We start from the raw sequence: 22,686 nt of genomic DNA, 5'->3' as shown, positions 1-22,686 counted from the left end.
ATATTCTAATGTTTTTCCAATTGCAAATTTATAATATGCTCCATAATGACCGAATATCGATCAGGGTCCAATTTAATATTATTTTTGTGTTCTTTCAGACAAATTTTTAGTTTTCCTTTGGTTTGATCTACGTATGAAGCGCCACAATCATTGCAAACAAATCTTGTAAACTACACAATTGTTTGATAAAACTTGATTGTTGTCTTTTTGTTCCTTGATTAATCTATTGAGTTTGTTTAGCCTACGACTGTTTTCAATTTATCAATTATAACAGAAGCGCATTCTGAAACCCGACTAACACGTGTAAATACAATGAAATGATTTTTCTTTACTTTTATTTACGCTATCTTCTTTAGTGGTTAGTGCAGTTCTAAATTTTTGAGTATTTACAAAGAGATTTTTAATCTGCGGTTTGTTTGATCAAAAATCAGAGGATAACTATTAGTACAGGTTGTCTAGTAATAAAGTAATAACAAGCTCCAAATTCTTTTTGTCGAAAATAGGATATTATGGCAATAATATTATACAGTCTATTGAGCTATCTAGTATCTATTACTCCAATCTTGTAACACATCGGGTGATTTGAAAGAAGATAGATAGCGCCCCGAAAAAGTGTCTTTGTAAAATCAATCTATTGTGATTTTTTCATTTTCTACTTTGAGTGACAGATCTAAAAATTTGGGACAACGGTCATTCTCAAATTTAATCGTAAACCTTCTATTATGATAGCTGTTAAATTTGTCAAAAATGTGATTCACTTCACCCTCGTGAAATGTTATTTACGTATCGACGATACAACGGCAACCGGAAGCTTAACTATTCAAGTGCTGTCCTCTAAATCTTGCATCAGCGATAACTGATAACAGTGGAAACTCAAGAGAATACTGCAAAGGTTTGTTTACAATCCAATAGTTCCTTAAAAAATAAAACATATCGAAAAGAGATAAAACAATTTTTAAAGCTCTAATAAATTTTCACATAGTGATCCTATAAGATAACATTAATGTAAAGTGCAAAATGGCACAAACAAAATATAAAAATGTAATAACAACAAATATTTCTTCGGAAAATACCCATCGTTAATATAAGGAGAAAAGAACCAATAACTAAATAACTTATTAAGACGGGACGATTTCTAAAATATTAGATTAAAAATATAATGATAATGCAAAATAGCCAATCTAAATTATATCTATTTTACAGATGTAAATATAGCGGGCATTTTATCATTAATGCAATCAACAGTCTATTAATAATATGGAACATTTCATCGCGTGGGACACGTACTCCAGCTGCTTCAATGAACCGAATAACTACTGATTAATATGTTCCCTTCGACACGTATCAATCTAGTCAAAATATGCGTATCTACAATACATATGTTATTTCATGCATATAAACGTAGTTTTTCTTGAACGCATTTTTACACGCAGCAGATTTCTCGATCGCTCTTCCGCGAAAAAACTAATAGAACATTCGATGGAAAAAAAATAAAAGCTGCTTTATTTTGCAGTACTGTTGAAAGCTTTCGATTGCGAACAGAAGCACTGCGATATTCGGAAAATTTTCGAGTATGTGTACTGTTACAGCGTTATTGCAATTTTCTTTCCTCTTTTGTTTTTGACAAAAATTTACCAAAAATAAGAGGAGAGTGCCATTTTTGAAGCAAATCTTGGTTCCCAATAATAATTTTGCACAAATTTCGTAATTTCCAGTTCATGCAAATTACGCGCCGAATATTAATTGGTTTTGAAACACAGTTCTAAATTAAAGCCAGAATATGTAATGTCACAAATTAAATTAACAAAAAATTTAATAATACTAATGCTAATGGAAGTTTCAGAACATTGAGAATTCATTGAGAAAAATATCCACAATCAGATTTCAAATTTGGTCCTCCCTAAATACCGTAAAAAAATGATTTTTATTTCGTAAATTGAATCAATAACGTAAACACACGCGTAAATTTATTTCTCTTTTTATATTATTAATTTGCGTAAGAATACGTTTAAAGTTTTCCGTTTTTGCTTAAATGTACAGTACAAATACGTAGGTGTGATTTTCTATGAAAATTTCTTAAACTTGGTAAAAAAAAAATTATGTTTGTAGATTTTAATTTCCAATACGTTTTGCATATCAACAACGTCTTGCTTAAAAATATCGTTCATGTTTATATGCCAATTGTGCCAGTTCAAAGCGCGCTCATTGTGAGAGTACTTCTCTCGGGATTACAGGAGGTATAGAATTAAATGGAATAACCGCGAAAACGCAGAGCAAACTTCATTAAACTATTGTCCAACAGGTTAGCGTAATTAAATGGGATCTTGGAAATTAATGATACCGGCGAAACGTTACAGTTTACAAAAGTTGTGCGACGTTCATTTGTCGGTGAGGTTTCAGAGCGGAGAAAATTAAGTGTATCAGATAGCCTTTGTTAAGATTCGAATAGCCGTAATTACTAGAATCCCAAGATCTAATCTAATTATTCTCATTAACTCTTTTTATCGATTCCTTATTACTTCCTGGACGATAAAAAAGTGTCTTCGTCATTGCCGCTTCTCAGTTTAATCTTGCATCAGATCGCATACGCAGATGTTATCTCACAATTATAACTTTATCACTTATCATTAACGCGAAATATTTGTCGGAAGCGTGGAAATCCAAAAAACACGCTCCAGTTGTTTAATTCCATTAATTTTATTCGTCCTAGGAACGCTAATTACAGCGCTCTCGTAACATGCTGCGCTACGGCATTGATTTTCCATCTCCATCATCACCGGTTTAGATTCTGATCGCGTCTGTTAACTATCTGCTTTAATTGGCTGATTCAAAAAACACAAATAGCTTAAAGTTTAACTACTTTTTCAAATCTAATTTAATTCTTCTCTTAAAAAATTATTGTCACTCTGTTTAGATTCATTTCTTATTGAAAACACTGTGTGACAAATTTAAACTCTTTTTAGACTACAAATTAGATAAGATGTTCCTTATAAATTTTTAGTCACTGAACACGATTCATCCAACGAAATTGCTGTATCATGTTACATACGTGAGAAAATTAAACTTAAAGTTACCAAAAATGGCGCTTTTGAACACTATTAAGTTAAAATAATTCAAAAGTGTGATGTAATAAAGTAACTTTGTTTGCGGATTAGTTTCCAACAATCCAAAATCTGTAAAATTCACATATTGCATCAACTGCTTTATGCAAATTAAAAATTATAATTATAATTAAAAGAAAGCAAAAATGATTTATTTATGTAAATTAAATAATCACCTGCACATGATTATTTTTGGGATCATCAATTATAAATGTATAGTCAAAAGTGTCAAATATAATTTGTTTGAACAATAATTGTTTAAATAATATATGAAAAATTTAATTTTAATATAATCTAATAGCATTAATGAATCCTATGAAGAAAATACATATAAATACTGCATTACTTTTCCGCCGTTCTATTTGTGAAACAATGATTGTTTATATTCGATGTACTACGTATTACATTTAACAATTTTGACTATAGATTCATAATCGACTAATCGTGTAGTAATTGTAAGTATAAGCGGACCATTATCATTCTTCTTTCTTTTGATCCGTATAACTGTAAATTTTGCATAAAGTTAATACAATACATCATTTTATAAATTTTAGATTTTTGGAAACAAATTTGTAATTAAAATTATTCTTTCACGTCACATTTTTGAGCAATTTTGGCTCAACAGTACCTAAAAATGACATCTTTTCTTGATATTTTCAAGTCCAATTTTTTCTGAAATGTGACGTGATAGCAATTTCATTAATCAATTCGTTTTTAGTGACAATAAATCTATAAAAATTATTTTGTTTCAATTGTGGTTTAAAATTTATGTCACACAGTAAAATTAATAATCGATCTCGCGCATTGCGATATGTCCTTATTTAGCAATCACATTTTTGCTACAGGAAAAAAAATCGAAATTCGCAAAAATTCAAAAAATGGTGAGATACGGTGTAGAACATGACAGAATTGTGAATTTTTTAGATGATTTCTACACGAAATTAAATTATTGATTTAAAGTTTAATAAAAATCCATTTAGCACACGTGTTGCTTGATACCTATAACAAAGATAAAATATATTAATGACCATCATAAATATGAACCTAGAATGAAATGCTGTGGTACGCAATATACTTGGTCAGCAATTCGTGGGTACCAGAAACGTGGCGAGGATAAAAGGACTGCAATTTCTAAACCATTTTTGCTTTTCTTTCTCCATTTTCACTGGACTCCGGTATGCTGCAATTTTAGCCGTCCTGGTGCTTTCAAGCTTTTTTAATGGTTGCGTAAAACATTAATACAAAAGAGGTACTCGAGATTTAACAGCCCACACTCGACCAAGAAAATCCGATTTAAATACTTGACATATATGTCAAAGTGATTAATCACGTTTCATATCCATACGCTAAAATAATATTGAAAAAGGAACGCTTGGAACAAGTCGCGATTAATTTGGCGTAATTAGCTACAGATATTTACGTAAAGGTTACCTGTAATCCATTTATTACAACATGAAATGTAAAGGAGAACTGTCGAATGCATATTATTTAAATTATTTTTTAATATGTTCCCCATTTGATAGTTTTGATATTGATTTGTATGCAAATTAACATGGAAATTATAGCTTGATGTAGTCATTATTACAATGTATAACTTTTACAAATAACAAATTAATTTACTATAGGCATTTTTGCAACATTCTGCAAGTGGTTGTCTAAATTATTAGTGCTAAATCACTTTTGAAAGCGTCGAATTTATATATTAAAATAAATTAATATAAGGAATTATTAACCAATTCTTATTTTATTAATAATTTATTTTAAAAAGTGTCTAATATTTAATCATTACTAAATAATAATATAATAAAAAGGTAAAACATCAAAATAAAATTGGCTTAAAATCCATTTTTGCAACTGACACATTTTTACTTACATCGAAATTATTAATTTTATTATCACTTATCAGTCTTACATTAATATTTATTATAACAATTTGTAATATTACAATTTAAATTTGATAAATTTTATAAAAATATCGATTAAATTGTAAAATATTTATATATACATATGTAAGAGAACCCGGGGCATAAGGGGCATAGTTATTTTAAACTAGTTTTAAATATATTAAATGTGAATAAGTCACATTGATTTTTTACTGAAATATTCTTTGGAATATATGTAGGATAATATGATTTTAAGAAGGATAAAATAGAAATAAATATAATGATTAAAGGTAGTTGTTATTAATAATATCGCAGTTAATTAAGTACGCGATTTAAATAGTTACATATATAGAGCGAATCTTGTCGCTTCAGTCGAATTAATAATATCAATCGTCTCTTGCAAAAGTTCACGTAAAAGAAAAAAAACGAACTCGTGGCTAACTCTGAATTTCCGCACTCTGTCTCTGTTTATCTCTTACTCTGTCCTTATACACTCTGTCTCTGACACGGAGCACTGTCTCGGCTCACGACTCACAGCGAACTCCCGCTCGCTCGCGCTCTTCCAAATTCCGACAACATATAAGGTCATTACGATTGTCGACCGATAACAATCGATCTTCGATCCCTCGATCCTTGTCCGATATCTATTCTCCTACATATATATTTTAAGAAAAAACAAGTTTTATTGCAACAGAAAAGGTTAAAAGGACAAAATTACTGTTTTATTGAAAGCGTGCACCAATCCTCATTATACCCCGTTATGCGGGATATAATAGAGCACTTTATAAAACTTGCTTGTTTTTCAAAAATAATGTTGAAAATTTTTTAAAAGTAACTTAGAACACCTAATATAAGTAGGAATATATTATTGGACTTCCAATTAATAGTATACATATATATTTTATTAATAATTTTTTTGATATATTACTGTTATTAAAAAATTAATAAAAATTTAAATTTTTTAACATCTGTGATTATATATTATACAAAAAATAATGCAAAACATAATGTGTATACACATTTTTACTCACGACTAATGTATGCCTCCAGCGCATAGTACCACGGCGCACTATTTTGCCTCGTGTTCTATAGCGCCCCATTATGCGCCAAAGTGCATAAATTTACTTTAATAATATGAAACATCACGGGGAATAAATATATTTGCATAAATATTTTATCAAAGTAACAAGAAAAGATCATTTAATAACATAAATGTACTTGCGGTAATAAAAAATAGAATTTTATTATTGCTTACCTTACACGAATGTACTCAAAAATTCTAACTCAGTTGCGGAGAGCATAGCAAATACATTAAGTAATTTCTAACAACTTTAAACTAAAAATAATATAAAAACTAAAAACAGTATATGCTAAGATACATCTAATAGTAGTTATTGCATAACATTTCATTACATAGTAGCATCTCTGTGAAAAATTATTGACTATGCTCCGTTATACCCCGTAACGTCTTATGCCCCGAGTTCCCCTATACATTCAACAGCAAAATTAAAGGGTCATTTATTCTTTCTTCCAAAAATAAAGTTTTAAGTGTGTAAAACATGATTCTAATGAAATGTTTCAAAAAGTACTTTTCACGAACTTTGCGTAGTTTCATGACGTGAATTAAAAATCGCACACAAATGAGGTTTGCAGCGTTTAAAGGTGTGAATTTCTACCTTTAATTTCCGCTTTCGACAAGCTTTGTATGCTTTGTACTTTTTGTACGATTATTTTTCTCCAAGTTATTTAAACATCGCACAATGTTTGTCGAGTGTGCAAATTAAAAATAAAGACTCATGCTTTCAAACTCTGTAAATCGTATTTGTATGTAAGTTTTAATTTACTTTACATAAAAGTTTGTTGATTTTTGAAGATCAAAATAGATAATTTTTTTATTTTGCTTTTGAGTGTATATTTGTATAAACAATTATAAAAATTTAATTGATTCTTATTGTCATATAATTGTGTGTGTATACCATAAACGTAAAATGTATTATAATAAACCTGCTTTTATAAAAATTCAATATAAAACTGTATGATTACATTATCATCAACTAAATTGATCAAATTTAACATTAGTTGTACATAATTTTTAAAGTATTGTTAGCACGCACAAAACAAGATATAATACTTACATTTTCATCTACATCACTCACTTCTCATTTATTTTATATTTTTAGCATGTTATTTAGATTAAATAAAAATATCAAATATTTTTACCACACGACAGAGACGACCGGTAACTCTTCTTTACATGTATACAAAAATTGAAAATTTATTCTCGTATCAAGAGAGCAATCTCTTAACACAGACGCACCACGAGTATTTTAATAGAGATAAGCTTTTAAATTAGACAAGAAGAATAATGGAATAAAAAATTGGAACTGCCGGATGAAAAAAATTATTGTCCCGCAGCTCCTTGTCTCCTCAATTTCAATTAAACATCTTTATTGATACGAAAGAATACGGATCGATCTGATTTGATTTTGTTACCCAAGATTTCATACGCACGTTGCGATAAATTTCAAAAAGGTCAATGCGATGCAAAAGTACACGAGGGCAAAGACACGCGCTTTTACTACTCCCACATAAATTAGCATAAAATAATGGTATTTCAGGTTAGCTGAGCAATTCCGATCGACCGTTTAATAGAGTTTCCCCGATGGCTTGTCGCCCTTAATTCCTTATTTTCCTTTTTTGTTTTTATAAATAAATCTTACCATGAAAAATTATATCTTCGCAGAATCGAAGTTTTTATTTACGCAAATGTCTTTTTCGATTAACATTTTAATTTTAAGGATTTATTACGCATACAATGTAATACAGTCTTGCAAAGTAAATTGAAACTTGAAATATGTTAATATTTATACTTAGGCCATATACATATAAAAATTATGTGAATTACATTACATTTCGATTTAATACATTAACACATATTTAAAGTTTATTTACTTTATTCATTATTAAAAATTATTTTAAAACTAAATTATCTTAAATTATTATAAAAAATAATCTCAACTTCTTTTGTATAAGTACCGTATTCGAGATAATTTATGCAAAGTTTCATTAGGAGTCTGAGCTCAATTGTTTTGTAAATAAGTAAACATTTCATTTACTTACAAAACAACTAATCTCTATTGCAATGAAACTTTACACAGAGTATATCATTTCAAATATTTAAAGTACATGTATAAACAAAATCAGGTTTCTATCATTATTTTTTTAATTACATTTCTACTGCAGCGAATTTCTATTTTTTATCGAAATAACTTTTTATCTAGGTAGAAAACCGTTACCTAATTTTTTGTATTACTTTAAAATGCAATATAGAGAACAATCTGTGTTTTCATTATTTTTAAAATATGTATAATCCTTAACGTTTATTCGTAATGGTATTATCAGAAACAACTTTCATTCTGTTTATGAAACGCGAATCGTATATGCCGGGACGAAATACGGTCGCGAAAATATTAAACTGCATCGCGCAACATCCTGCGCGATATGACGTAGCAGTCAGGACAAATATAATGTAATGTGTCATCCGACTTTACATTTAATTCAGAGCATACCAAAAGCGCCAAGGTACGCTTACTGCGACTCGGCGTAATTAATACTGCGCCATGTAAGCAAGTTTCGTGCTTTCGGTTGTGAGCACGTTTCTCTCTGCGAACAAACACCTCGAGAGAGTGAATTCCGACCATAAACCCTTGGGAAATTTGTTTATCTAATAGAGCACGACCTTCCTTCCCCTCCTTCCCCCCATCGTCGTTTGATCCTTTCGGTCCAAATGTGTCCTCGATAAAAAATTCCGCGCTAAGCTCACATTTCGATCGCGTTTGGGAATTTATCGAAAGTCGCAGAATCGACGACCAACGATATTTTTAACAGCATCGCGTTAATTATTATAATATATCAACGCGCGCTGTTGAAAATGTCGCGCATGATCAACGACGTTAATTATAGATTGACCGAGTTACGAGTCAATAGTATCTCGCGTGCATCTAATTACGATTGTCAAATGCATTAAATTTTCGAATTAATTTTTCAACGTCGCGAAACACAAAAAAATTCCCTCGATGTATAAATTATCGAATAAATTTTTTACGGATTTGACGTTTCGACGCAAGACCGTCGAGGTCTAATGAATTATTAATCGACCATGAATTATCAATCGATCGTGACTTTAAACGTTTAAATACATTCTTGCGGTTACAACGTAGGTATATATTTTTATCGTCGCCTCGCATGTCGTTTTGCCATATTTGGATGTGAGACGTATCTTCACGAACGGATGATCGTGGCGTATACTCGCCACGCGAATAGAGCAAGCGGTATTCACATTGCGGTCGATGCGTTGACTGCTAACCATCCCTGTAATGTTTGCTATATATTCCATTTTCCTACGTGCGCCTGATTAATCCTTCTCTCCAGCTATCCTCCCATCGGCACACGCTTAATTAAGCATCATACATATACGTACACGCAAACCATGTACACGGTGATTTCATCCACTATTTTGTACGGCACTCCCGAGATTACTTTTCCGCGCACTTCATCTCGCATTTTATTACACATCTTATTCACGTGATCATAAATTCGCTTGTTGAATCGTCTAGCTGACGATTGCCTGTAGATTCCATTTGTCATTCTCCATTCAACTCTCGCCCACAATTCTACCGAATTTGATTTCCGCGAGCGTACGAGGGAGGATCTTATAGGATTTTCTTTTTTCTTTAATTAGTTTGTTAAGAAGCGCGTGCCCTAACGTAGCTTAATTTTAAACTCGATTTAACTTATTTACGGTCTGTCCATTGGAAAATAATTGCGTCGCGTTCATGTTCGATAAGATTCGCTATGAATTGGACGGCGTCGAGATTGATCGAAATAGAAACGTGGGCATAACCAGCACGCTAAAAACTATGTAACGCTATCATCCGATAAAAACATGATTCTACGAAATGCTGACTGGGAAGAACAGATAACTAGTGCTGATAGCTACTTTAACTTTTGCGTACCGCTGAACATGCTATTGGGATTCTGTGAAGATTATAAACGCATAGTGATCAACGCTCGTGACGAGTTGATTTTGATACGAGCGCGCAACGATAACAATTGCCTGACGGGCAATTCGGCGTTGGAGTCTTTGCTCCAGTTGTTTAAGACAGGGCTGGTAAAATTTTGCCCAACCCAGTTAAACCCACCCGATTAAAAACGGTTTTAACCAAGTGAAAAACCCATACTAAAACCCACAGAAGTTTTATTTTACATTTTTAAAGCTTAGGAAAACATAAATAAAATTAATATCTAGATTGTAAATCACAAAAGAAAACAAAAGTTGCGTTTTATTATTTATATTTAATATATTTTAAAATTATAATGTTAGATATTAATACATATAATATACATATAATATATTAATAAATAAAATAAAATTATATAATAAAAGTAATAAAACTTTTCTAAGTTCAATTAATGAAGTAAATTGAGAAAATAAAATACCGTAGATTAAACTCTAAATTTAAACGTAAATTATTTGTATTGTGTATGTGTAATATACATTTCAAAATAAAATAATATACATTTATAAAGAAATATACATTTTCAAAATAAAGTCTCAACATGGCATCAGATCAGATACTTGAATCACAAAACGTTTTAATTGCAAATTAAACTGTAAAGTAATCTTAAATGTAAATTGTACGTTCATATTTAATCATCTCTCATAAGCCATATAATTAATACAAAATAAAGTGAAACAAAAAAGTTATAACTTAATATAGTTACGAATTTTATGAAAAAATTCCGGATTTAACCGGTCAAAACTGGGTAAAACCTGTTATAACCGGATGGGTTGGGTTTAATTTAAAAAACGCGAGTTTTTGCCAGCCCTGATTAGCCAGCATACAATTGCGGCGTATGATTCCTCTTAGCGTGCGTTCCGTTTCTCGCATCAAGTGCATAGACAGCCGACAATGCGCTGCGCGCATGGATAGCGTTCCATTCTGTTAATGCGCAGTATGCGTGTTTAGAAACGGAACGGTTGAATGCGTTTGATGCAGTTTGGTGATACGCGGCAAAATAATGAGTAACAAAACGTGGAGTATAATAATTTCAATCGTTTTAAATAATGATGAAGAGATTGAAAGCATTAATAGCAGTAATGATTCTGATAGTGATAATGAAAATAAAAAGTTCTCTATAAACGAAGAATTACAAATATTGTATCTCATTTTAATGCTTGATACTATAGTATTACTACCTCGTCATTCATCAGCATAGGAAATTCTATGAGATTTTTCATTTTTTAATTAACTGGATAACTTTTCACAGCGTGGTTAAATATTGTGCACTATTATTGTCTACGATGGTGTATGTACGAATTTGAATTCACAGCATATGCGCAGGCGCGCATAGCTTGCGACAAGTTTTACTTCAAGTAGCTGATGCGCTCCCATGCGCTAATGGTGGGGAAGACTTAGAGAATTTCATGCGCTACCAATGCGCGCATTAGAAGGAACGAAACGATTGTCTATGCAATCTATGCGTTATGCGAGAAACGAAACGCACCCTTATTCTTTGACCGTCATTCAATACTTTTTGAGATTAGACGCAACTGTAAATACTCGTTGCGACGGAGGGCGCTCTCGCACAGCCCTTTGTTACTCAGTCGTAGCCGTGCTCTTAATTAACGAACATCGGGATTAACCGTGTTCTCGATTAGCGAACATCGTGATTAATTAAGAGTGCGTGTCGAAATTAAAAAAAATGAATCCGGATAAGGAAGATCAAAAATTACAGAAGGAAGAGAAAGAGGAAAAATTAGAGCAAAAAGAGGAAGAGGGACAGCAAAAATTAGAGAAGGAGGAGGAGGAGAAGAAAGAAAAGGTGGAGGAGAAGGAGAAAGAAGAGGAGGAGGAGGAGGAAGAACTGCTTGCAGAATGTCGAGAAAATTACAATATGTTAAAATATCTCAAAGATATTCTTCCTGAAGATGTAATTAGAGACAATATGTTTAATGTCGTAAAATCTATGATGTTCGATATCTGCGGTGAGGAAGAGGAGGACGAGGACGAAGACGAAAGACGTAATTAGTGGTGGCGGTGGCGGCGGCACGAAGACAACAGCGGGCCGCTGCGCTATCGACGGGGTGGTGGCAGGCAGGTGGATGACGAGGTGGTGAGTCTAGAAAATTTTGTATTATATCCTTTGTCTCGCGCAGCGGAGGCGGCGGCAAAGGACAGTTCCTCGCGAACGCTCGCGAATAATCGCTGCGATATTGCGCAAATTTCAAGCCCGCGGGTGACGTCAGGCCCGCGGCGCGAATTATAAATATATTATGCCGATTCTAACTACGACGCAACGAGGGTTTCCCCTTCCCATCCACCTCCATCCCCCGGCTATCTATTTACTTAAACGAATAACTGTTATCTATATTTATAAACATATAACAGTTAGCTCTGTTTATGTAAATAAAGATAAGGGTAAGTCTCGGGGTTGACGTCATTACTCCTGTAAGTCCCGGGGATGATATCATTACCCCCTCTCTTCCTACCTCGCATTTACATTTTCCCCCTTGCACCCCCCCCCCCCGTTGCCTCGTAGTTAAAACCGACCTAGACATACTACTGTTAGACCGTGGGAACCTTTTTTCACATGGGGAAAATGCTTTATATATATTCCCGGGTCCCGGGGTGAACCTAGGGAATTGAGTACGAGTGTACCCACTATGGGTTCCTTATATCTTTTTTGCCGAGCACACGAGAACCGCACACGGCATTCTTCCGCATGCCTGGCAAAGACCGTGGGAATCTGAAAATTTGTTATCTGTCGCACGATTTCACCATCACATGCTGCTCTGAGAGTCCTTGTTTGATATACGTAGTGAGGAAGGGAGGCAAATTCAACGATTTAATATGACACTGAGATATGAATATATTACATCAATCAAGATTTGTGTACGTAAGAAGGCAAGTTAGTTTAACCACTTTTTTGTAAGTCTAATTCTTTATTGGATTATTTCAAATAGCATGATGTTTATCTTTCATGAAATATTGATTAAGACTTTACGCTTTATATTTCATCTTGGTATATTCTATTAAGTAATTTAAAAAAATAAAGTGCTTGAACTTTAAAATGGATTATTTAATTTTTAATATCCCAATCCTCAGTTTTCAAAACTGTGTACACAATCTTTTTAAAGGTATGGAGACTAACGTTATGAAAAATAAAATTATCCAGATAAACCAAATTTGTGTTTCTACTTTTCTACATATGTCCTCCTCTTGTCCTACACTCAATGTAGCACTCCGAACGTTCATTCAATTATTGAAAAGCTCCGGAAAATTCTTTTTTATGAATCGTGTTCAGGTATAGTGTCATTGCTCTTCGAATGGCTGCAACATCGAGTCGCCAATTTGAGATAGCATCTTTTTTTAATTCAGGATTGGAATCCGCCGAATCGATGAATATTCTGTGACGTGGAAACAAGCTATTCCTTTCACTCCGGGCTGAGATAATGTGGAACGAATTTTGCCCGCTATTTCATGCAGTACTCTCAAGATTACTTTTTCACGTATTATCACGCGTTTTATCTTATTCACATGATCGTAAATTCACCCGCTGAATCGCCTAGGTAGCTGTCGATCGCCTGCAGATTCCATTTCTCACTTTCAACTAACGCCATCGCCCACCTCCGTAAGCGTACGAGGAAAGATCTTAAGTTTCTCTTTTTAATTAGTTTATTTAGTCTCAAGTTTTTTTTTTAATTAGTTTATTCAGTCTCTTACGTATCTTTTTGTTTTAAATCCTTGTAACTCGGGTTTAGATATATTTTTAAAGGGGTTGTATCGTGAGATCCAAGACACTTTCAGTCTCCTTCCATCATCCGGCACAAGATCTTATTATTAGATGCTACACTGCGCCAGATAATGAAGGGTTCCTAGATCTCTATTCAACAATGGTAACGTAAATATATCGAACTGTCGCACACTACTTTTACATCATGTACTATAAAATGTAAACGCTCTTTACTCTTTTTTTATAATATTAATATATTAACATGTAATAATAACATATTTTACTTACAAGGAAAGATCTCCAACTCAAAAATTATTGATACTGACAATACATATAGGATACCCAGACAATAATAAACAATTTTTTTGCTGCCTGAATTTACCCTGATGAGTGAAATCAATTCCTGAAAATTGGCTCACTTTTCATTTTTGTTTTATCATTTATACCAGCCAATAGAGATACAACAAAACTTTATAAAAAAAAAATATTTTTTTTTTAAATGAGATTTATCGATCAAAAAGCTCATCAAAACGTAATCGTTTAATAATAAAATAAAAACAAAACAAACATAAACCAATTTTCAGAGGTTGATTTTACTTCTTTGGGATAAATTCGAGCAGCAAAAAAAATATTTAATTTCATATTGGGATATCCTTTATATATTGTCAAAGTTTTATAATTTTTCCAATTTTAAGTTAGAGACTTCTCTTTGGTAAATATAATTTAAATAAGATACTAAAAATTTAGTTTTATACAATTAACAATAAAGATGACCAAATTTTTATAAACTTACCTCGCTTGCACGATGGACGTGCGATTTGCTCGTCTACGCATCAGCTTTCGAGAATTTTACGCGGTGAGAGCTTGTTTGATGCTATTCGCGTTTGATGAATAACTCTTTTGAGGCTTTTTCCTCACTTCTAAAAAATCTTTGATTGAAGATCATTTTGGATTCGATTCCTTTGGGCGTGGAACAATTATAATTTCATTTATTATTGTTAATTATAATTTAAAAAAGGTTAAATGGATCGCGAGTCAAATCATAGAGCGCAATAGAAATCTAGATGCACTTCGAAACGCGGGGCTTCTCGCGCGTAGCATTTTAACTCGTATAATGACAATTTAACATTTCTCGACATTTCGAATTTGCGGCTTGCTCTTCAACGCGATCGTGTTTCGACGTATCAAATCGTATAAAGCCATCCAGTATTAACCCGGTAATTCCAGCGCAATATTAGATTTGCGTTTTACTGATTTGGTTTTTACTTCTTCCAATATTGCAATATCGGTAGATAAAACGCTAATCGGACTGAAACGATCGTTTAAATCGAAATAATTGCGTAAGACTGATTGACTAAAAGAGCGTAACAAATTTGAAAACTGTAATTCTTAAAATCTTTATCTAGTTTTCATTTATGAAACAATTCGCGCTTGTTTTTCTTACACTGAAAAAAATGTTTGGCATTTGTGACTATAATTGCAAAGTAAAATAATTATGATTTAGGAACTCCATTTTTATAGTTATTATTGTTACAGTGTTAGTATGACTTTATATGTATAGATCTACCCATATAAAAAATGTTACTATACATTACTATATAATAATTTTAAATATTAATATAATAAAATGTCAAAATATTGTTGATAAACATATAGATGGTAAATAAACATTTTTATGTAATACATGCAATTATAATGAATATATTAGGTTGGTCAGAAGGTCTTTTCGTATTTTATGGAAAAAAAAAATATTTTTTCACAAAGAAGCGCTTTCATTTTAATTATCAATATAATCTTTTTCTCATGATCTTCTGCTGTCGATCTACAGCTTGAAAACTCCGTTCTTAAAGAAGGCATTAGTTCTGGAATTAAAGAAAAGCTCCAACTCTCTTTGGACTTTGTCTGCTAAATCGAATTTTTTCTCGTTAAAAAAATTTTGCAAGGGTGAAAAGTGATAGTCAAATGACACGGTTAGAGGGATATGGTGGATGTTCGAGAAATTTCCAATTTTATTTCTTTGGTTTTTCTCAACATGGGTACGCTTACATGGGAGCAAGTTGTTCTAAAGAAAGACGATATCTTTACGATTGACAAGTTGGGGAATCGGAACTCTTTGAATTTTGTCTGAACTTTTACCAACTACGATAATAAAGCTCCATATTGATCGTTTGGTTTCTTGGTGCTCATAATGAACTATACTATAGTATATAATCATGTTGATAGCACATTTAACTAAATTTCTAACTACAAATTTATTATACGTATTGTGAAAATATACGTTTGGTTAAGTAAATTTTGATGAAAGTACACAGAATTTCTGGTTATCATGATTAAATATTCTGGCATGCAACTAGAATATTTAGGTGTAAAACTATAATCATTAAAACTTTCCGGTTGTACAAAACTTTTGGTACATGTATAGCAACACACGGTACCGCCATCAGATAATCGCGGTGTTCTATTTCTTGTAAAAAAAAGAAGAAACACAGAATAGACTAAAAGGTGCAGCATTATGAGCTTTTTCACCAATGTTCTATTAAAATAGTTTCTCCCGCGAGTCCCCTTGGGATGACGAAAGCAAAGGAAAAATATATTTTGACAGTTTTTAGTTCTGTATAAATAATTATCATAAATTTGTTTTAACCATATCAGCATAGTAAAATTTTACAATAAAGCTTGTTAATCAAAACTATAATTAAAGTAATCTTTTAAACTGGTTATAATATTGGAACTATATAAACTACATAAAAGAGGAAATATTATTATTAATATAAATACGACTTTTTATTTACGTGTATGAAATCTCGTATGCTTAATTACTTTTATTGTCACAATATTTTATAGTACAATTTACTATATGCAAATTCCGTTTCGGATAACCGTACGAGATAGTTGCATTAATTCATATTATAATTCATATCATAATATTGTCAAAACAGCTATAATTTATATGGTTAAAATAAAATGAATAAAAAAAAATTATTTTACAATTGAAACTAAAAATAATTATAAATTGCAGTTAAATTGTGGTAATTGTAACCATTTATTTTCTTTAGTTTACGAATAAAATACTAAAAAATACGCGTTACCAACATTTGTGACGCGCAATTATATTGAGGAAGAAGGGAAACGGACAACGATGAAAGAAAGGGGAAATATTCGGTTTATATTGTCGAATTATCATGGTGCTGACCACGAGACGCGTAAAATTGGATAGCATCGATGAGATCTCCTCTGCCGATGCTCCTTGAATTAAACTAACTCGGATTATTGCGATGGGTATACACGTTTCTCCATCCTGTACATTGGTAACAGGATTGCCAATTTACTGAAGCAAAATCGAATTGTTCTGCGAATATCAAGCTCGCGTCATGCGCTTGTTGTCTTTCTACTTGTTTCTCCCCTGTAATATCTAATATATCAATGTATAGGTCGAAAAACAGGATAGATCTGCGCGATTAAATGTGCGATACATTCCACGATAGGGAAAGATTAAATTGCAAATGTTGATGTTAACGTAATTAATCACGTAACGCTTATGCAAGGATATATCCAATACATAATGCAGAACAATACATTTAAACAATGATAATGTGGAAATGTTTTCTATTAAAGTTCAATTACGTTTATTTACAATAGCATTAATAAATCAATCTCAATTAACAATTTTCATTAAAATAAATTAAATCTTAATTTAATATATATATTTAATAGACAATGTTCTAACAGGGTGTAATGTAATGAACTTCTATAGACGGCTTGAAACTATAAAGACTTTTGCGTCGATTTGTAGTCGATTTTTATTACGTTTGTATTTTATAAATATAGACTCAATAAAAATTTACATAATATAAAATTTATTTAATATGTAAATATTTTGTACAAATAACTCATATTAAAGGAAAAGAAAAGAAAAATACAGCATTACTGCTTACTATTTATAATATGTTAGTTTTGGAGCTTATTTTGTAAAATGTTGTTTATTTTACAAAAATCTTAATTATTGCAAAATTCAAAATGATATTAAAAAAATTGCTATGTTATCTGATACAAGACTTTCTTACTTTGTATGATATTTGTATTATATTTATATTAGATTTCTCTAAAGTTTTATTTTTAAAGTTTTTCTTGTTTTATAGAAATACAATAAGAAAACAAAGTGAAATGTATTAACAATCTTTCTCTATTTATTTCTTATAAATAACCTGTTATTTCCACAACTTTGTAAATGTAAATATTTGTTATTTTTCAAATTAAAAATTTGGATTTTTTACATTTAATTATTAGATTTTGACAAATACTATACAATGTATTAAATATATTTTAATTCTAATAAATTTTTTTAATAAAAAGACATTTTTTTAATGCTTTAATTTACTATAATTAAAAAAAGAAATTTTATAACATTATTCATTTTTACACATTATTTAAATTTACAAAATTTAATTTTAGTAAATACATAGTAAAATTAATAAAATACATAATAAAATTTTTTCTTACTGTAAATTAATAATAACACTTATGATTATCATATTCTAGATATACTATTCATTGTTAGCGTGGACTACAAGTACGATTTTTTTGGAGGAGAGTCAGTACCTGAAGGGAAATGTTTCCCTACCAAAATCTTCCAGCCTTCTAGAATCGGGGACCATATCACCAAGTAAGTAGACAATAAATAACAAGTAGACGTATAGAGAGAGTAGATGTAGATAGTATCCATTATAGCAAATTAACGATATTTAATTCTTTCGCTCCGCACAAAGTTTTCGAATCTCGATTGAAATAAAATTCTCGATCCTTGTGCACGCAATTGTTTACATTAAAGTAGTCAGCTTCGCTTAAACGATATTGTATTGCTTACATTGCTTCAGCGACGATTCGATTCAACGGAATGCTGCTTATCTGCTCCTGTTGCGGCGTGCTGTGCAGCCTCCTTCTTTTGTACGGTTTATTGAAGGTAGGGCAAAATTTCGGAATGACAATTAACGCGATGTACAATAATGTCCATTCCTTATTTTATTCGTGTAATTGAAAATTGGAAAAGTATAAAAGATTAATTTCAAAAATGTAGTGGAATTCTGATTTTTCCCATTTTTAACATTATATGAAATTGTTGCATTAAGCACTCTTATTATATTAGGAAACATTAATTATTAAATTTCTATTATTTTATGTGTTATAATTCTTGTTAACACTTATTATCACACTTCTAACAAGTTTAATCGAAAAGCCAAGTTTGCATCTCATTATTTTGCGCAATATAAAAATACTTTATGTATCTCACTCTCTTTTTTAAAATGTAGAATCTTGTGGGCATTTTCATATCTATTACATTTGCAACTAAACTCAACTTTGAATGCGGAGAATGCGGTAGAAGATACTTTCGCTCCCACTTGGCACGTGATAAAACAGTATTATCACTGCTCCCGAATGGATCGTATGAAAGCTGCGAGTATGACGCACATGCGTTATTCCCGAGAGATACGTGCTATTAGACATAACGTAGAACGGACGTTTGAGTAAACAATACACTACTTTTAATACATTTGTTAATATCTCAGACTCTTATTAAAAAGGCTCACTTTTTTTTATTAATGTCTGGTTGGTTGTTTTGATATATTCACGAATAATTAAATGATTAATAGAAAGCACAATTTTTTAAATTAGTTCTTCGTTTAAATGTCGTTTTTTTCATATTCTCGAACAGAATAATTAAATAAATATTTAAAATAACATGGTGTGAAAAACTTAAACTTTTTTTTAGACCACAAACTACACAAGACGATTATTATAAATTTTGTGTCACTGAAATTGCAAACAAAATTATTTGGTGAGTATAAACATAAAGACCATTATATTATCCTTTTTTTTCTTAATCCGTATCTATAAATTTTACATAAAGCAGTTAATACAATAAGTCAATTTTATAGATTTTACATTGCTGAAAACAAATCTCTGTAATTGTTATTATTCTGTTGTCACATTTTTGAGCTATTTTGACAGAAAAGTACCCAAAATCCAATTTTATCTAAAATGTAACATGATAAAGCAATTTTATTAGCAAATCTGTTTTCAATAATAAAAAATCATTTTGTCTGGATTGTAATCTAAAATTTGTATAGCCTAAATCTAAAGATCTAGATATAACTTTTAATGTGTAATATATGTTATATATTTTATATTATTACATGTTATATAATATACATATATTTAATTATATTATATAAAATTATAATAAAAATAAATTACAGAATGTGTATTGATCCTTAATATATCTTAATTTCTTGCAAATTGACACGTTGCTTTTTTATTGATCAGCAAGGTTCTTATGCAGCAACGTATACATAAAGCCACCAATAACGTACTATGTAATCCTCTTTGCGTGCGTAATAATATTACGAACGATAAAAATCATAAACACACGTGGGCGACAAAAAAAAAGAGAAGCAAGAACATGTTAAGAAACTTAATTATTCTGAGTACTCTGTTGTTACTGTAATGAATATGATTAACTGAAACAAGCTACAGTTGTGTTTACATAATTACAATATAAAAGAATGTAATATATATAAGTATACATTCATGAATATTAATGACAAAAGATACTGATAACATGGTGAGTGCCCTTTCGCAGGCATTATAAACAATATTTAATTCGATAAAAATAAATATACTTGGCGCGTTGCTCTGTATTGCGTTTTATATTACAGAATCTCCATTAGTACACACCGTGCTGTGTTTTATTATTTTATCAAAAGAATCATTAACAAAAAAGCACGTAATTAAAATTCTTAGTATCCGGATAGTACGAAAATGTAATACAAAATAAATGTTGGTGAAGAACTTGTACATACAGCAGGATATAATATTACGTTCTCATTCACAATTTTCTTTTGTTAAAATATCCAGCCAAATTTCTAGATAGTAAATTTAAAAAAATAAATTTGAAAATAATTTTGTCAGACCATCAAAATAAAATCTGTGCAGGATAATCAAAATAATTTTTTGCAGCATTGTCTATTATGCTTGAATATGCTTTAAATAATTATTTTAATAGTGCAACAAAATTATTTTCCAATCCGGATCTAACTAAATTTTTAGATACTTTAGCAAAATTGTTTTTCCATGTTTAAAATTTAATATTAAGCGGTACAAAACTAATATAAAATTTGTGTCTATATCTTATATATACTTTTATAAATTATTATTTATTCTAATATAAATAATTGTTTTCAGAACCATAAACTGTTACTGATACCGTGGATCATCGTAATTATTACGACCGGCATCACCGACTTAGCACATACTTTATATTTGCTCATTGCCACAGTGAGTTTAAATTATATTCTCCCAAATTTAAATATATATTTTTATAAAATAAAAATTTTTTTATAATTACATGTGAGGAACATAATGAAAAGAGCCTCAACGTTGGTCATTTGTTGTTTTAAAGATGTTATTTACTTTACGGTCTTACATAGAGTTATTTTAATTATTATAATGAAAAAACTTGTGTTTCTTACAAACTATTTTCTTACGAATTGTCCTATATTTAATATTTGTAATGATCCAATTGTCACATCACATAGAAACTGATATGTATCTAATATGCAGTTATATCCTTCAATATATCATCTTATAAGTTTAATATATTATCTTTCTCGAGAAATTGACATAAGCTTTGCAAGAGTAAGAATTAAATTGAATTTTTATAAAAAGAGTATAAAAAAAGTACGATTTTTTTAAAATCAATATCTACTTTATACTACTGTGTCCAAAAAGTAAGGTGACATTGCATTTATTTCGAAAATTCTTTATTTATTCTTGCAAATCAATTTCGTCCCCTTCAAAGTAATCCCCCCCTGATATAATACACTTATTCCAACGGATTTTCCAATCTTCGAAACAGTTGTAATAATCGATTTCAGGAATGGCCTTTAGCTCCTTCTTCGCAGCGAAACGGTGTCCCCGGAGCGGCCGCTTGAGTTTGCTGAATAGCCAGAAGTCGCATGGAGCCAAATCAGGTGAATACGGTGGTTGTGGAACGATATTAGTCGAGTTTTTGGTTAAAAAATCACGAATCACCGTTTCGAGTCGATAGAAGAGATTCAAGCCGCTGCAAAGAAGGAGCTAAAGGCCATTCCTGAAATCGATTATTACAACTGTTTCGAAGATTGGAAAATCCGTTGGAATAAGTGTATTATATCAGGGGGGGATTACTTTGAAGGGAACGAAATTGATTTGCAAGAATAAAGAATTTTCGAAATAAATGCAATGTCACCTTACTTTTTGGACACAGTAGTATATACTATTCAGGCTGCATCTTATATCAAATTTACAATTACTTCAACGACATGTTTTATGGAAGATTTATTATTGTAATATATTTTATTTGTTTTGGATCCAAATTATGGTAACATAAAAATTTTAATACAATTTTTGTGATATTTAAAACATGCTTTTTTATTTTGTACATGATTTTTTTCATTCCTCTCTCGTTTCGAAACGTTTGGTTTATGAATATCTGACTGCTTAAAAAGCTTGTAATTATTTTGCTACTGTTATTTGCAAAAAAGATGTTAAAATTAAACTTGGCAGCTTTTTAAAATTATAGTAAATAATTATTAATTTAATAGAAAGCAGACATTAGTATATTTTATGCCTTTTTTCAAATTTTTATGAAAGTTTGTAAATTTGTTTATGATACATATGAAATAAATCTTGTATGTATAATTTTGCAAAATTGATCTGTTATAGCTTGACCTTAGTCCGACAAAAGTTATGATCTACACGTTCAGTTTCTTTCTACTTTGTTTAAACGTAAGTACATTCAACTAATTTTGATTTCATATTTGTCGCAATTCAAATTACATCGAGAACGAATAAACTTATTTAGAAATTTT

General features: G+C 30.8%; 1 protein-coding gene across 6 annotated transcripts in view; it reads left to right on the top strand.

Moving 5' to 3' along the window:
- The window catches only part of LOC113004711, a 42,053-nt gene that overhangs the window by 6,845 nt on the left and 12,522 nt on the right, over positions 1-22,686 (top strand). For all 6 annotated transcript variants that reach the window (XR_003269175.2, XR_003269172.2, XR_005575518.1 and 3 more), the window contains exons 3-6: positions 18,320-18,443; positions 18,655-18,740; positions 21,020-21,112; positions 22,541-22,603. Coding sequence is in view for 1 of the 6 variants with exons in the window: in XM_026138900.2 (XP_025994685.1) it covers positions 18,320-18,443; positions 18,655-18,740; positions 21,020-21,112; positions 22,541-22,603 (366 nt within the window). In the remaining 5 variants the exon portion in view is untranslated. The remainder of the gene's footprint in view (positions 1-18,319; positions 18,444-18,654; positions 18,741-21,019; positions 21,113-22,540; positions 22,604-22,686) is intronic.

This window comes from Solenopsis invicta, chromosome 9, assembly GCF_016802725.1.
Source record: "Solenopsis invicta isolate M01_SB chromosome 9, UNIL_Sinv_3.0, whole genome shotgun sequence".
In the NCBI taxonomy this organism is placed as follows: domain Eukaryota; kingdom Metazoa; phylum Arthropoda; class Insecta; order Hymenoptera; family Formicidae; genus Solenopsis; species Solenopsis invicta.
This window is presented reverse-complemented; position numbering and strand designations above follow the sequence as displayed.